The 16,777-nt window shown below is 35.8% G+C and overlaps 2 protein-coding genes across 6 annotated transcripts in view; one reads left to right on the top strand and one right to left on the bottom strand.

Annotated features, from left to right (window-relative positions):
- The window catches only part of LOC137252581 (uncharacterized), a 687,899-nt gene that overhangs the window by 350,217 nt on the left and 320,905 nt on the right, over positions 1 to 16,777 (bottom strand). The gene's annotated exons all lie outside the window — the stretch shown is intronic.
- On the top strand, positions 3,947 to 4,933 carry LOC137233701 (probable insulin-like peptide 5). The gene is made up of 2 exons (XM_067756979.1): positions 3,947 to 4,457; positions 4,565 to 4,933. Exons 1-2 carry the CDS (start codon positions 4,298 to 4,300, stop codon positions 4,753 to 4,755), a joined length of 351 nt encoding a protein of 116 aa, XP_067613080.1. The 5' UTR covers positions 3,947 to 4,297; the 3' UTR covers positions 4,756 to 4,933.

Below are 16,777 nucleotides of genomic sequence, written 5' to 3'. Positions count from 1 at the left end.
TATCGTACCCATCCTGCTATATGCTGCAGAAGCATGGACGGCTCTGGGAGTGTTCGAGAGAAAAGCTCTCCGAAAGATTTAGGGACCTCTAGACGTTGCCGATATCACTGATATCACTGATCAAACCTGTCTTGGTGTATGGTTTGGAATCACGGACGGTGTTGATAAAAGATGAGATGGCTCTTGTTGTGTTCGAGAGCAAACGTTGAGAAAGATTTAATCCGAATTGGCGTCAGTTAGCGCAAAACAGGTATTGCTGGCGTAACTTAATTTTTTATGGAGCAAATTCTTAAAATTATTGTATTTCTTGGATTTGGCCAGATATTTGCATTGCGGTTAACTAAAATATATACATTAGACTCGGTCGATTTATTAACCGATATCGCTCCATCGAATTTTCGGTACGATTTGGGCTCAGGAAAAAAAGTTCCACTACGCATACCCAAAAAAATAATTTTCGAGCCTGCGAAATTTCATAGATTTTTTTCGATGTTTTATGCATTTTTTTTTTTCATTTTCAAAGCTCCAAATCATTTTTTATGTATTTTTTTCGTGTCAATTGGCAAATGCAAAATTGGTAAATGCAGTTTTTTGAAAAAAATTTCTTTTATGGAGATTTAGAAGAATAGAAAAAATCGATAGAAAAATCGACTTTTTTCGCAGGCGCGAAAATTATTTTTTTTTGATATGCGTAGGGGAACTTTTTTCCCTCAGCCCAAATCCTATCGAAAAATCGATGGCGCGTTATCGGTTCACTTTCGTCCATACAAATCGACCCAACCCAATATACATACTAACAATAAGTAAGCAGGTATCTCGGTAAGTGGTTTTTTGCTATCTTTTAGACTCTAGCAATTATGTTCCGGTCCTAGAGATAGCTTCCAGAAGCCCACATATACGCAACGTGTTCAGTTTTATGTAAGCTGCTGAGATTGTTATTCATCCCATCAAATTATAGAGCAGTGGTGTACTACGCCGGCAGAGCTTCCAATACATACGCAATTTTCTTTTGTAGTAGCATGTGTTTAAGTGGAAAATGTCTGAGCATCCAAGCTAAAACTGATTGACTGCTTGCTTTACTGAATATCTGTCGCTGCGCTCACACGACATTTAGGTGAACGCCGAATAGTTTTCTGAGGCTCTCGAGTGCACCACTGTTATGTCAGCACTAGTTTCAAGACGCCATTGTGCATCCACAGCATCTTAGGATATGTTGGAACTGCGAGTTAAGCGAAGAGTAATACATGGTATTCATATTGCAGTCTAGATGCTAGCAAATTGCTACTAAAAGGTGTTAAAAGTTAGGCATGTTTTTCTATGCTCCCATTCATGTAACTTATGTGAGCTTTGCCTTATGAGCGCATTATTAGGCAGAATCTCCTTTTTTTCCTACCAAATATATATTAAGATTCATAGAAAGTAGTGGAAGTTTTCTGAAACTGTTTCTATAGTTCCCGTCCCGCCAAATTTTTTGGAAAATTAAAAAGAGCACGACTCAAAATGGAAGAGAAGCTCTGCCCACATCTCCTCGAAAGTAAATACTGCCAAGTATCTTTTTTTTGAAATATTTTAAAATTAGCTTTTAAGGTAGTTACATTTCCTAGAGGGTCTCTGTCTGAACTAATTTATGCAATCCAAAAATTTGCACAGCATACCTAACTGTCAATTAAAATTAACGCATCTTTTACATGGTAAGGCATTTTGCAAATATTTTAATAAATTTTGTTGCATATTTATGAGGGGAAAAAAACTGTTCCTATTGTAAACACGCAAGATTTCGCATATTTATGTTTTTCCACTTAACTGACCAAGCTATCGCACTTTTACGGGCAAACAACAAAATATTTCTAGCAAAATTTTTCAAATTTTTAATAGTGACTCAAATCGATATTTGAATCAAACAAATTTTTCGGACATTGCACTGCTACACGAAGTGAAAAGTCACTAAACTAATGTGGAGAAATACTCAACATTTCAGGATCATTATCTGGTGGCGGAATGATTCGAGTTGGGGATAAAATATGAAAATAATTTCTCGCTTGCCTTTAGGCTCTATTCGTCACAGAGGCAAATCTTGCCATAACGGCTGGCATCGATCTCGTTAAACCTTTTAAAGATATTCGACTACGTCCGAAGCACCTCTTTACTAAGAAGTTGGACGGATTTCGACAGCTCCTGACTGAAGATGCGCATGCATAAATTAACACGGGAAATGATTAGTGTGACTGAGCAACTTCCGTAGAGAAGTGTAGCCAAAGGTTTTGGGTAGTGTCGTCGATGTAAATGAACCTATGCCGGATATAGATCCGGCACGTTCCCTTAACAAGCAAGAAAAAGGAACAAGCCAAATTATCTGTGGAACAATTTAATATTACCACTTTGAACCTTCTAGACCATCCCCTTCTCTCTCCCTAAATTCCATTAGGAACTTATTGTCACCATAGCTTCGGCTGCTAAAAAAACTACATTCGCTACAAATAGGTCAGGTTGACGATGGGTTTGTAGAAGCTATAAGTTGCGCTGGCTACTGCTCGAAAGGTTGCGCTACACAGCCCTTTGAATCACTTTGGTATTTTAGGCGCCTCTTACGACAGCATACCTACCGCGGATATATTCTAAGCCCCCTAACCCGCCAGAGACAATGTGCACGTCCTACAATCTATGACAATCAAAGTAACTATTATCAATGAAAAGAGGGAATATAGGCTCATGATTGGTATTGTGACTCCTGTACACTGCCTTTTGGGGTCCTATGTTTCAAATTAGCCCTTGTTTGTGATAACAGACGTAGAATTTGCGGGTTAGAGGAGAGAAAGATTGAGTACGTTTTGTGCTCATGCCGTGCGCTCGCAAGGATAAGACGCCAACTATTAGATGTGACACACATATCACATCCAGAACCAGTCAGCAGCATAGGTCGTATAAAGCTTTAAGTATTTACCACGAAAACGGAATTGTTTTATAACATAGATCCTGTTATCTGAGAGAAATTTTCAGTTTGGTGGTTGAGCAAGCTTCGGAAAACACATTGGTCTCATTCAATCTATGCGATGCCTTCACGGATCATCCAGTTTGCCCTAAGCTATGCGGGCAGAGAAACGTGTCGATGGATATTAAGACCGACACGAAAGTTTTCATGAAGGTGTTAAGTAGTGTGTGCTCTTAAAGAGTTTAATGCAAAAGGGAGATTATCCAATAGGGCAGAAGAAGCAACAAAACTTTAACTCCTAGATGAAAGACACTGATGCTAAATATATATTTCATAATATTAAAAAAAAAGTTAAAACTCCCTTAGCCAAGATCTAGTGCATATAAAAATAAGAAATGAAATTTAACTCTGTCTAGGCTTAGATAATGCGCACAAAAAGGCTGACTTCAATTGATATTACAGAACTTTCGGTTGCAGGAAATAATGGCAAAGCCTGCGCTGAAAAGCTCAAACTCCAAAAATAGCGAATATCTAACCGAATTCGAGACTACACTCGCAGTTGCCATTCCAATCGAAACAAGTCTTCTGACCTGCTACATCATATGGCTAACTGCGTAATCGGCAGTGAGCCGTATATGGTTAAAATGGGTTGGCATATTAACGAAACTTTCTAAATGCTGTAAACCTGACGAAATTACTACGTTAACGTAGCACTTTAATGTATCGACTAACTTGGAAATGAGTTGATATGCTCACGTCGAAAACTTTATGTCATTTTGCACTCACCTACAAAATATGTGCAAGTATGCATTCCTACTACTTTGTTACAGGATTTGGCTGGAGTAGTTGAGGTGACAATGAGGTTTACATAAGCCATAAAGTAACCAGCAGCTAATACGTTGGTCTAACCAAAAGGGGCGATGGGAGTTACATTAACATACCTCATGCTATTGCAGTCAATGATATGGATTCCTTAAGTTTTTTTTTTTTTTTTTTGTTTTCTTTTTATAGAGACATCAAAATTTATAAAGAGGTAGAATTGCATGCACTGGTATGTACGTTTCAATATGCATAAATGTACATACATATAACTACTATGTACTCATTCAGACTATGTGATGTCCTCACGCACGAATTAGTTCAACTACATGCATCTGTATCGGCTCCTACGCACTCCTACTCACACATTCTCATCATACAGACACGAAAGTATATTTAATATAAATTTTAACAATGGTATAAAAGCGCAAGCAGAATTTGCAAATTCCATCAGTGATTCATTGGCTATAGCGCAAATTTGTATTAAAACAAAATTATTTTATAAATCAAAAACAAATATAAACAAAATAAATTCATTTGGAAATCGACATGACATCACAATACTTACGCAATCACTTAATCATGGCCTTTTCACTGATTATATATATGCAACATGTTAACGGCCAACAGCCTGTTTGCGGTCCCGCATTGGATATGATGCTCGATAGCATATGCGAAAATGGTTTTAATATGAAGTTCAAAAAGTCAAGTGAGTAAAAACATTCATTTACCGATTTCGATTAGTTTTCATACATATAAATAATGTTTTTTTTTTTTTTGTTTTAAACAACTAACTTGTACCAAACTGACTTGCAGTAGAATGGCATGACAATACAGAGAACGCGGATAAGCTGCCGTTCCAGTTTGGGAGTTTTCCGTTTCTAGCTAAGATTCATGGTGGACAAATTGACACGCTTGCCAAAACACGTCGCCGTCGTGAAGGTGTTTACGATGAATGTTGTCGTAAGCCTTGCACTTACAATGAATTGCTTTCCTATTGCAACTGAATTCGTGAGATTGTCATAAATGATGATGATTAGAAAGACGGCTACTACTTTGAATAATATTGATTAGAAAAATGTAAGAGTGTTTAGAAAGAAAATGTTGTTATGATTGCTGTTTAAATAAGTTAAATTAGTTATTTATAGATGTAGTACAATGCGGCATAAAAAGCAAATATATTTGCAATAAATAAATAAAAAAAAACATGTCTATTTTATATTTTACAACAGGCAAAATATTGCGTGGAAAGGTTTAACTGAGGTAACTCTGCAATATTTGTGTACGATCCAGGTTTATTACTAACCTACATGATTGGCGCTTAATCGTTTAAACAGTAGTTGCTATCCAACAAGGCGCGCCAGTCGCTTCTTTGTTGGGTTAACTGGCACCAGTCCGTCACATTAAGCAAATTTAAATTATTTTCCACTCGGTCCTTGCAGAAGACTTGGGTCATACCCCTCTTAATCTGCTTGCATAGCCGGGTTCCGATAAGAACACTTTTTTAGGCAGAGCATCATTTTTCATTCGCATAATATGGCATTTTATTTCGCTTGACTATGTTGGTGTCTGTATAAACCTCAAACAACTCGCATTAAATCTTCTTCGGTACTCGTAGTTCCTAACGCGTAGAGCTCCGTAAATTTTTCAAAGAATTTTTGTCTCGAACACTGCCATAGCTCATGGTGTTCTCATGGTCCACGCTTATGCACCATATAGCAGGACGGGTAGGATAAGTGTCTTATAGAGCATGACTTTTGTCTGCCGACAGAGGAAATACTTTGCAATTGTTTATGTAAATCAAAGTAGTATTTATTGACAAGAGAAGATTCTGTCGTCAATTTTAATCCCACTACGAAGCTCAGTTCCCTCTCATTGCCACTGAAACTCGCACTCTTACTGACTCTTACTGACTCTCCAATTTTCTATTGAGTCTATATATTAATCTACTGTGAAAATTTGGTCACAACTGTCTTCTCTACATTGGTAAGACTATTATTGGAATACGGTTCAGTAATTTGGAGCACGCGTTACCAGGTTCAGATTAATCGAATCGAAACAGTTCGAAAACAATTTTTACTTTTTGCCTTAAGAGATTTTCAATGGGAATTCTTTTATAATCTGCCCACTTATACCAGTCCTCTGAAAGTTATTAATTCTTTCAAGTTGAAGAGAAATGCTTGGAACTAATTTCTTGGCCAAATTCAAAACGGTTTGATCTTGGACTACTTTTTTGTTAAATGAAGCGAGCTTTACGATTCCCTCTCTGCCACCATGACCCTTAAATTGTTTCAGGACAATCAATGTGGAGCCAATTTTGAATTTGTTGCGCCCTTTCGAAGCCTGTGTCAAATTTAAAAATCTTTTATTACATCTCTTAATAATTAGTGATTAATACAACCTTCTCTCTTGATAATTTTTTCTCTACAATTATTTTATTTAACAAGTTATGTATACGTAGATAATGTTTATTCTAAATTCTAAGCGTTTTCCTGAGCTGATGAGTTTGCCTCTGTACCTGAGCAGTTTTAGATATAGACCCTTAACATACCCTGCCATTAAACGACTCGGTAAATAAAAAATAACAAATCCGTCAGTCGTGTGGACGTGCCTCTCGTATGTGTTGGGCGGGCTTTGGTGGGAAGACCTATGGAAATTACACTGGATCACAAATTCCAACTTTTTTTCTGCATCAGAGACACCACAATGAAACTCCTATGTCAAATCACCCCCTGATTTCGAAAATCAGGGTTATTTTTAATTATATGGTTACGCTTTTGAAATATTTACGAAATACCAAAATTGGGCCCACTTAATCATATATAACTCAAGAACCAATTGAGCACTCTAAAAACGGTTTAAACTTTTTAAAAGGTAATAAAATTTACAACACTTTTTGCTAGGTCCTGCAGATTCAAAGATAACGAAAAATAATTACGTATTTTTTCAATTTTTTTTTAAGTATGAAAAAAATTTGTACTTTGCGAGGAAGGATCTGGAAAACTTTTTATTTGTTTGCAGATTTTTTTCTCTCTAAGCTCTGTTTTATTGCAAACAAAATAAGCTTTCATTCAATAAAATCGATAGGCTAATACAAAAGTTATAAGCATTCAAGTAAATATATCCATTTAATACTTAAGTACCCTACTGGTACATATGTGTTAGTATTCGTATATCAGTTAGTTAGCAGGTAGATTTTCGAAAGGTTATTAGATACAATAAACTGTTGGTGTCATTTTCTCAAACACAGGTACATTTAACGCAAGAGCAAATTTTTAAGGCAGGTAGTGTTTTCTTTGTAGAACTAGGGAACCTTTTTGTCTAGGTAGGCTCGAATTTTTACTTGATCTAAGTAAAAATAATAGTACATTCGCCTTTTTCCTTCATAATATCTGCAAGGCACGGCGGATACTGTTCAGTTTATAGTTATAAGCAGTAGCTATAAAAAGTGTTCGAGATCCTTCTTCGCAAAGTACAAATTTTTTAATATTTTTGAACCTGCAAGGCCTAGCGAAAAGTGTTGTATGCACAGTTTATAGGAAATTTTATTACCTCTTTAAAGCTTCATTTAAAAAGCTTAAAAACTCGGCGGCCACCGTGGTGTAATGCTAGCGTGCTCCGCCTACCACACCGTAAGCCCCGGGTTCATACCCCGGGCAAAGCGACATCAAAATTTTAGAAATAAAGTTTTTCAATTAGAATAATATTTTTCTAACCGGGGCCGCTCCTTAGCAGTGTTTGGCAAGCGCTCCGAAGAGGAGCTCGGCCTTAGATCTCTTCGGAGGTTATTACGCCTTACACTTTTTTATTATTATTATTTTTTTTTAAGCTTCAACCGTTTTGGAATTGCTCAATTCGAGATATATATGATTAAGTGGACCCAATTATTATTTTTATTTTTTTTTAAACGGTAATTCGTAAATATCGCAAAAATGTTACCATAGAATTAAAAATAACTTTGATTTTCGGAATCAAGGGGTGATTTTACGTAGGAATTTTATAATGACGTCTATGGTGCATTTTGGCTGTAAACCAGTGTTATTATTATATTAAGGATCGTTGAAAAACGTTGTAAACTTATAAACCACATATACACACACATATTAAGCTTCATCAGACTAACTGGGAAAACCTTCGTCAACATTTCAGCTGATAAATTCTAATTTCCATTATACTTATCAACCATTTTCGTTGGGTAAGAGCAGTCTTTTGTCGGGGAAAATTGTGGGCGTTGGGCTTGCATTTTTTCCATTGGATATTTCTCTTTTATTTTGTGTCATTGGGCATAGACATTGCGTTGTCATCGGGTTTTGAGTTATATCAAAGTTTGAAGCCCTAGATCACCGAAAAGTTACTTAAGCATGAATACAGAACTGTAGAAAGCGGTGCCTTAATGTATGGTTACAGACAAGAATAGTAGACACCAACCTACTTTTTCTCAGAAATCTAGACTGTATACAATGTCACTGTTAGAATTGAACCACGTATTCCAAAAATGTATTTTTGTCTGCGCCCATTAGTTATTTTACACGTATATTAAAACAAATTCAAATAAACATTATAATACATACACATGCACGTGTGTTGTATGTTTGTCTAATCTCATTCTAAATAATCCACTAATGTAGCCAGTTAAATGCATGTCTTTTAATTCAATTACTCAACAAAACCATCTTAAGGAATTTCTTAAGACACTCGCTTAAGTTGCTACAACTGTACGAATTTTTACACTTATGTATACAAACATACTCGTACAATTTTTCATATATTAAAATATGTGTTCCGACATCAGTGATGCACCAAATCAGCAGGATTCTCAATAGAAACACATGTTGCATCTTAAATCAAAAAAAATATTAATAATTCTTGATCAGACTAGAACTCAGCATGAAATGCTTTGATATATTACAAAAATAGCAGTCCTAACTCAGGCCTAGTCCAATTTGTGACTTTATATTTCTTAGTAAACTAGATAAAAATCGGCTCCTCTCATTTTGGCGGTCAACCCGAAATTACATACCCTACCGACTTTGGTGTTCGCTTTTTATGTTGAGGGTAACGGTTTTTCATCCATATTAAATTTTATATACAATCAAACTAGTCTCTCAAAGACCTTGGTGTTTTTATATGTATACGACTGATCTGCCACGTCTTTGGAAGGAAAAATTTACGTGCAGTTCTCATAGAGCGGGGTTCATAATTCAGTCTTATGTACCCGCCAAATATTATTTAAAACCGTTCAACGAACGCTCTATTTTGTAGACTTTAACTTAAAGAGAACCTTCAATGCCAAGTCGATCTTGGCACTAGGCACTTTCACTGACTCTACACACAGTTTCCCATGAAAACCTATTTGCCACGTAAATTTTACCAGCATGCTTCGTTTTGCGCGACCTTTACCAGCTTTACCAGAAAATTCTATATTGCCACTGCAGAATGAAATGACCCACGCCTTCGATATCACGGAATTTTGAGGTGAACATTGTAGACAGAACTTTTTGGAAAAAGGAATTACAAGAAGTCGGTACCAATGGGATACTACCGTACTGTTTGTCTTGCAGAAATCGACGCAATAGAAGTTTTTGGAAGGGAACGTCTGCGGAGAGGCTTTTCCTCGAGATATATCCTCATAATTTCAGAAACCAGGCAGCCTTGCGTACTTACAGTCTAACAAAATTATTTTCAAGCTACTTGATGTATGCATTTGGGACCTAAATAATGTGGGTGCCAAAAAAAAGGTTTTGTTGGAATTGGTACCGCGGTATCAGGGACATAAAGGTAGTGAACAGGTAGACCTCACACCCAAGCAGTATGCGATAGAAGCATTCTATGACCAAGATTCCTTTTATTGACTCTCAAAATAACACATTACAACACAACCAAACGGTTCAAACAAAATTGGATTGAATAACCAGTGCAAGGACAATTCAAATTGTTTATACTTCCTACCAGCTCACACTGGTTACCAAAAACTTCAATAAAAAGTACAACAACATCTTCTCTGGAATGACAACAAATAATTCGAACAAAAACGCAAATTCGCTTGAATTTTAAAGCATCATCCTACGCATTTTTCTACTGAAATCAATTTGCGTTACTGGCCAAAGTAGTGAATGTCTGCTTGCTGAAAAAAATTTTAAATTCCTTTGAATTTCAGCGCATCACCTTGCGCTTTTTTCTCCGAAATCAGTTTGCGTTATTGGCTCTGGAACCAAAGTAAATGAATGTCGATCGATTTCTTGTTTGTGTGACAAAAATTTCAAATTCGTTTGAATTTCAAGGCATGCACAATTTTTCGCGTAATTTTACTGAAATCGACTTGGTTGTTGTTGGGAGCTACACGGAGCCAAAAGAGCCTTTGGACGAGGATTGTTGCTTTAAAACATTAAAATCCCCCACATTAGTAGGTAGTTGATTCCAAAGTTTTAAAATACAACTAGAAATGTAAAGAAGTCAAAAACATAAAAATGTACGCACTTCCGGTTTTAAAAACAAACCCAAAAGTTTAAACTAGCAACAGGAAATCTATAAATAAAAAATATCACTCGTGAAAAGTGCAGCATGTCATATCGTACTTCTAGATCAAAACAGTGATCAAGTCAAAAAATCGTAATGTTCAGAAAACGTGAAAAACATGCAACCTCTCCCTACAAACCCATTTCTCGCTGATTAGTAGAGGTAATAGCAAGTCCGAGAAGTACTGAATTGGGAAGCGCGAGAGTACTCATAACTTCGAAATTTCAGATTTTTATGTTAGCTTCCTATATATCTAAGTGTGCGATATATTCTTTTTCACAATATTTTGTTTCATTCATGAAATGTAATCCTATGTTATAAAGAAGTGATAGTGATAGCTCAGTGGTGAGAGCGGACAAGTTTGATTCGGACAACATCGACTCAAAAGCTATCAACGGACGGCAATTTTTATTTTATAATTGATTCTATGGTTTAAAAGTGAAACCAAGCACCAGTATAGTCTTCATTTTTAAAAATTTTGGTAGGTATTAGGCTTACCAAATTATTTGTTATATACAGAAGCGACGTATAGCTCGAGCACCGCTAGATTTGCGAAATTATTTGAAAACTTCCAGTGCACCACTGAGCCACACACCTATCGTTAAAGTGTTACCTATAAGCTACAAGCTAACTAATGCCATTAAAAGAAATAAAGACATTGTTCCAATTATTTCCTTTTAGATTTTAATATGGTATTTACTTTGCAATTATCGCTTTTTCATTGCTAAGATTTTAAATTTGCTTAATCCGGTTACTCATTAACATAACCATTAACCCTCGACCCCATTCACATTTGCATGCTCACCTATGTACTTACTTCGTGACTTACTGATGGAAAGATATAAAATATAAGTATATTAGTTGTTACTCAGTTTAGTAGGAGTATAGCTTATCGTCACCAATTCTACTCAAATGATTTTAAGGCCAAGGTTCTCCTTAATTGTTTTTTTTTTACTGACTAAGGTTTTTCTGTGCAGCTTTCACTGTACTGTGATGTTAATCGCTAAAAGGGGAATTCGAACCTAAAACATCGAATATTTAAGTCAACTACTTTCCTATTCGCCACTGCCGCAAAAATCGCCTCTAATGTTGATTTAATTAACGTATTAAGCTTAATTGGAAAAGTTTTAAGTTCACTTCCTTTTACAAAAGATTTGCAACACCAGTAAAAGTTTTTCTTTCTCATCAGTAATGTCCTTTGGCGTCGGAGGTTGCTTGTTTGAATTTGAAAACACTATACCATTTGTATTGAATAGAAACGCATAAAAATATACATGAACTTATGCATGTATATGTATGCATAAGGGTGAACACTTTTGTTCAATGTAATCGCGAAATTTTTTTTTAGCACATCTTAATTAAGGGGGCTACTCCTTCAGGCCGGCTTTTTTGTACATCAATTTATGGGAGAAATGAAATACTCGCAAACTCTCAAGTTTATTAAGTTTAGTTTTTACATGAGAAAGCAGAAATTATCAATTTTTCAACAAAAAAAAAAAAAAAAAAAAAAAAAAACAAGCAAGGAAGGCTAAGTTCGGGTGTAACCGAACATTACGTACTCAGCTGAGAGTTTGGAGACAAAATAAGGGAAAATCACCATGTAGGAAAATGAACCTAGGGCAACCCTGGAATGTGTTTGTATGACATGGGTATAAAATCCATGGTACTAAAGAGTATTTTAAAAGGGAGTGGGCCATAGTTCTATAGGTGGAAACCATTTCGGGATATCGCCATAAAGGTTGACCAGGGGTGACTCTAGAATGTGCTTGTACGATATGGGAATCAAATGAAAGGCTTTAATGAGTATTTTAAAAGGGAGTGGGCCTTAGTTCCATAGGTCGACGCCTTTTCGAGATATCGCCATAAAGGTGGACCAGGGTGACTCTAGAATGTGTTTGTACGATATGGGTATCAAATTAAAGGTATAATGAGTGTTTTAAAAGGGAGTGGCCCTTAGTTGTATGTGTGAAGGAGTTTTCGCGATATAGACCAAAATGTGGACCTGGTACCGGATGTTGAAATTTTCTATTATTTTTATATTTTGTTGAACTTTGTCATTGCTGGAGTTGAATGTTGACATAATTTACTTATATACTGTAAAGATATTCAATTTTTTGTTATAATTTGACTTAAGTTTTTTTTTTTTTTTTTTGAAAGTTGGCGTGGTCGTCATCCGATTTTGCTAATTTTTATTTAACACATATATAAGAATCGGAGCAACGCTCTTGCCAAATTTCATCATGGTATCTTCAACGACTGCCAAATTACGGCTTTCAAAACTTGGGCGGTGCCACGCCCATTGTTCAAAATTTTACTAGTTTTCTATTCTGCGTCATAAGGTTAACCCACCTACCAAGTTTCATCGCTTTGTCCGTCATTGGTAATGAATTATCGCACATTTTGGGTTTTTCGAAATTTTCGATATCGAAAAAGTGGGCGTGGTTATTATCCGATTTCGTTCATTTTAAACAGAGATCTGAGATGAGTGCCCGGGAACCTACATACCAAATTTCATCAAGATACCTCAAAATTTACTCAAGTTATCGTGTTTACTGGAGGACGGACGGACATGGCTAAATAAATTTCTTTTTTCGCCCAGATCATTTTGAAATATAGAATTCTATACATATCTCGATTAGTTTACGTCGTTACGGATTACCGTTATGCGAAGCTGAGTTTAAAAAAAAAAAATTAAAAAAATGGCGAAAATTTTCAGAGCATGTTAAATACTAGGGATCATATTTTGTCTTACGATATGTGATCGAAGTCAAAAAGCCCTTGAATGGTGAATCGGATGAGTGACATATTTGAGCTAGAGATAATATGCACACATCAGATCGCCAGTTTAAAATAATTTAAGAAAATAGTTTGACAATTTCGTATTTATCGTTTGAGTGAAAATGGTTATCTATACGTAATCGTATAACACAATACGGACCCAGACTCGATTTTATTTGAGTATTTTTTTTTTTTTGGATCTTTTGTTCCATGAATATAGAACATAGCTTTTTCGCGGATGCAAAGACTGCTATTATGAGAAAATAATACAATACCCCAAAGTGAATAATTGGCACGCTTGTCTCTCCAGAATTTTTACCTCATGAAATTGTTACCGATGAAATCTACGGTTATATTTTGTACTAAGTGCACCTCACAACGATTGAACAACCCTATATGAGGTCTGCATTACATCAAAATCGGGCTTTCCATTTAAATGCCAATATGGAAAAATTGAAGGATTGAGTCTACACGAACGTACTTCACCTAGCGATATCTCTGACTGATGAGAACTAAGCTAGTGTGAGCAAATAATATTCAATTGAGAGGGTCCGCCCCTACTAAACAACATGAAGGTAACTATAAGCTGTGTTCCACCGGTAACGATAGTTTCAATAGGAAAAAAATTCTCGATAAATAGTGCCAAACAATGAACAAATGGATATCAGCGAAGACAGAATAAAATGGTGAATTACCGAGTAAGTAGAGAAAAATCCGAAGAATGTTAAATCCTCTAATTCACAAATAAAAAAATTATTTATTATTGATTTATTAAAAGTCTGTTTATCGAACCCAAAATAAGTATATAGAGAACAGTTCAGATCAGTTAAAACCAGAGCAGCTATTAATTTAGAGCAAACTTTTCAAAATAAAATTTTAAAACAACCGATACACCTACTTTCAATGCTAGATTTAGCTTAAAATATAAAGCACCCTAAAATTTCTGTTGGTTTCCTTTGTCTTGGCATTTCCACAAAATGTTTAGAAAAGGATTTTAAAATATTTTTTAAAATCAAAAAAAAAAAAACAAAGGAAAGGGTGTATGGCTTTACCTTCTTATCTTTTTATAATGGTTGAACCTTTTGCTCCATAGTGTGCTCACATACTTGATACCTATGAAAGTACGAAGTAAATGACTACAAAACGTATACACAGAAGCTTAATGGAATCACTTTTTTTCTTATCAAATAATTATTTTTTCTTGTTCCCGCAGCTTTTCGAACATAACGACGCAAGCCCTAAATAAATTACTTTTTTTTTTAATAATTATTGAAAACCAAAGCAAGATTTTGCTGAAAACTGAATCAAGTCCTGCACTCTTGGGAACTGTTCGAGTATTGCTCATATCAGAAGCCGTAAAAACAAGTCCTCTTCACTCGAAAGAATGTAGGCCTCATTTTTTCCCGTCTCACCCTTTCAGACGAACACTGCTACGTCAAAAATAGCTTACATAAATCAAGTTCACGCTTGAAGACGGTTAAGGGTTGTCGTAAATTCAGATTTCAATATATTGAGTCTTCTTAGTGTAATATCAATTTTTATTCATATCCAACATGCCTTAACCGTTACTATTTGGGACCAAAATTTATATGTGATATCGTCAAATATAGTATAGTAGATTTTGAATATTTAAAAAAAAATTGGATTTTTATTTATCGAGTTTCTGTAAAGGGATTTCAAGTTTTTCTACCGCGCGACTCCACTTAACCGTCTCTTAACGGGATTAAAATTTATATGCGATATATTGAACATAAGCTTTGACGTTTGAGGGTGTAAGGCTAAAAAAATCATTTATTTGATTTATATGCACCACCCTAAAGTACAAGCAAAGTCAAATGTGTACGAAATATTACTCTCTTCAGCACAACATGCTTTTACCAAAGGCAAATCAGTCGATATTCAGCTGCATAGGGTGTTCAAGAATATAGAGAAGGCCCTGAAATACCAAGAATATCTCACAAGTCTGTTATTTTATTTTATTTTATTATTTTTTTTTCAATCTTGATGCGAATCAAGCCTCTTGTATTGTTCGCGACTTTCAAGGTTTGCCAAAAAATGTTCCATGCGCTTTCGTCAGTAACTTCATTTGCAGACTCACTCGCAACACAAAGATTTCCTACTAATTTCACGGAGTAAACTTTTGTCCGGCTGCCGTGGTGTGATGGTAGCGTGCTCCGCCTACCACACCGAAAATCCTGGGTTCACGCCCCGGCCAAAGCAACAAAAGAAATTTTAGAAACAAGGTTTTTATAAAGAATAATGGCACTTTACGACAATCAAATGTTATGTGGAAGAACCAGGTTGATTAGTAGTTATAAGTGACATTAAACTTTTTTGCTTATTTACTTAGAATAATTATGGCTAGGCCATGTTATGCGAATGAAATATGACGCTCCGGCCAAGAAAGTGTTTCTATCGGAACACGCCTAAGGAAGTAAAGGTAGAAGGCTGTCCCCACTCCACTGGAAGGACCAGGTGGAAAACGATTTAAACTCTTTTGGTGTTACCAATTGGCGCCAGTTGGTAGAGCGAAGAAGCGGCTGGCGCGCCTTGTTGGACGGCCATAACCGTTTAAACGGTTAAGCGCCAATTAAGTAAGTAAGTACCATGGCTTAGCCAGCGTAGACGCTGCGTTTTAATTCGCTGGACTATGTTGATGTCTGGGTAAAGCTCGTATAGCTCATCATTAAATCTTCTTCGGTACTCGCCATCGCCAATGCGTAGAGGTCCATTAATCTTTAAAAGATTTTTTCTCTCGAACACGCCCAGAGTCGCTTCATCTGATGTTGTTATGGTCCATGCTTCTGCACCATATAGCAGGACGGGTATGAAAAGAAACTTGTAGAGCATGATTTTCGTTTGCCAAAATAGGACTTTACTATTCAATTGCCTATCTAGTCAAAAGTAGCATTTATTGGCAAGAGTGATTCTTCGCTGGAGTTCAGTTGTTTTTGTCAGTGTTAAAGCTGGTTCCCAAAAAAAAGAAGTCTTTTACTGTTTTGAAATTATGGCTGCCAACAGTAGCGTGGTTGCCAAGGCGCACATGCGCTGACTCTTTGCTCGATGACAGCAGGTACTTCGTTTTGTCCTCATGCATAAAATCAATCTTTAACACTCCAGTTTGGAGTAGGCAGAACTCAAGGCGCGGGTATTCAGTCCGCATGTACCAGCAATTGCATGTTTTCAAATGACCAGCTTACAATAGAAATACAATTTCTGCTGTATTTCGAAGAATCAAAAAAAAAAAAAAAAAATAACGAAACCCTCTCAACATAATATGTGGGCTCAAACTTTGAATCATATATGTATATATATGAGGATCGTCTCGAGACTGTTTAACGACTGTTATTTCTTTGATAACTCTAATAAACAGGCCAAATGAACCTTTTTCAAATCAATTTAAGCTTTTTTCAAGTCAACAGAAACTTTTTTCAAATCAAATGAAACTTTTTCCAAATTAAGTGAAACTATTTTTATTGCCAATATATTTATGCTTATCTTATATATTATTTCTAATTGCTGTTTTTATGTGCAGGTCCCTTTTTCGCTCTTATTTGGAATCCGGATCTATAAATAAAGCTTTCGTTGTAAAGATTGAAATTCGTGCTATTAGCGAGCTTTGTGCATTATTGGTCGTAAAGCTTTTTTACTAAAATAATTTGTTAAAAATAAACGATTGTGAGCACACAAATAAATCTGATTGTATTATGACACTATTGTGAATATTTGATTAGA

Source organism: Eurosta solidaginis, chromosome 5 (assembly GCF_040869045.1).
Source record: "Eurosta solidaginis isolate ZX-2024a chromosome 5, ASM4086904v1, whole genome shotgun sequence".
Classification (NCBI taxonomy): domain Eukaryota; kingdom Metazoa; phylum Arthropoda; class Insecta; order Diptera; family Tephritidae; genus Eurosta; species Eurosta solidaginis.
This window is presented reverse-complemented; position numbering and strand designations above follow the sequence as displayed.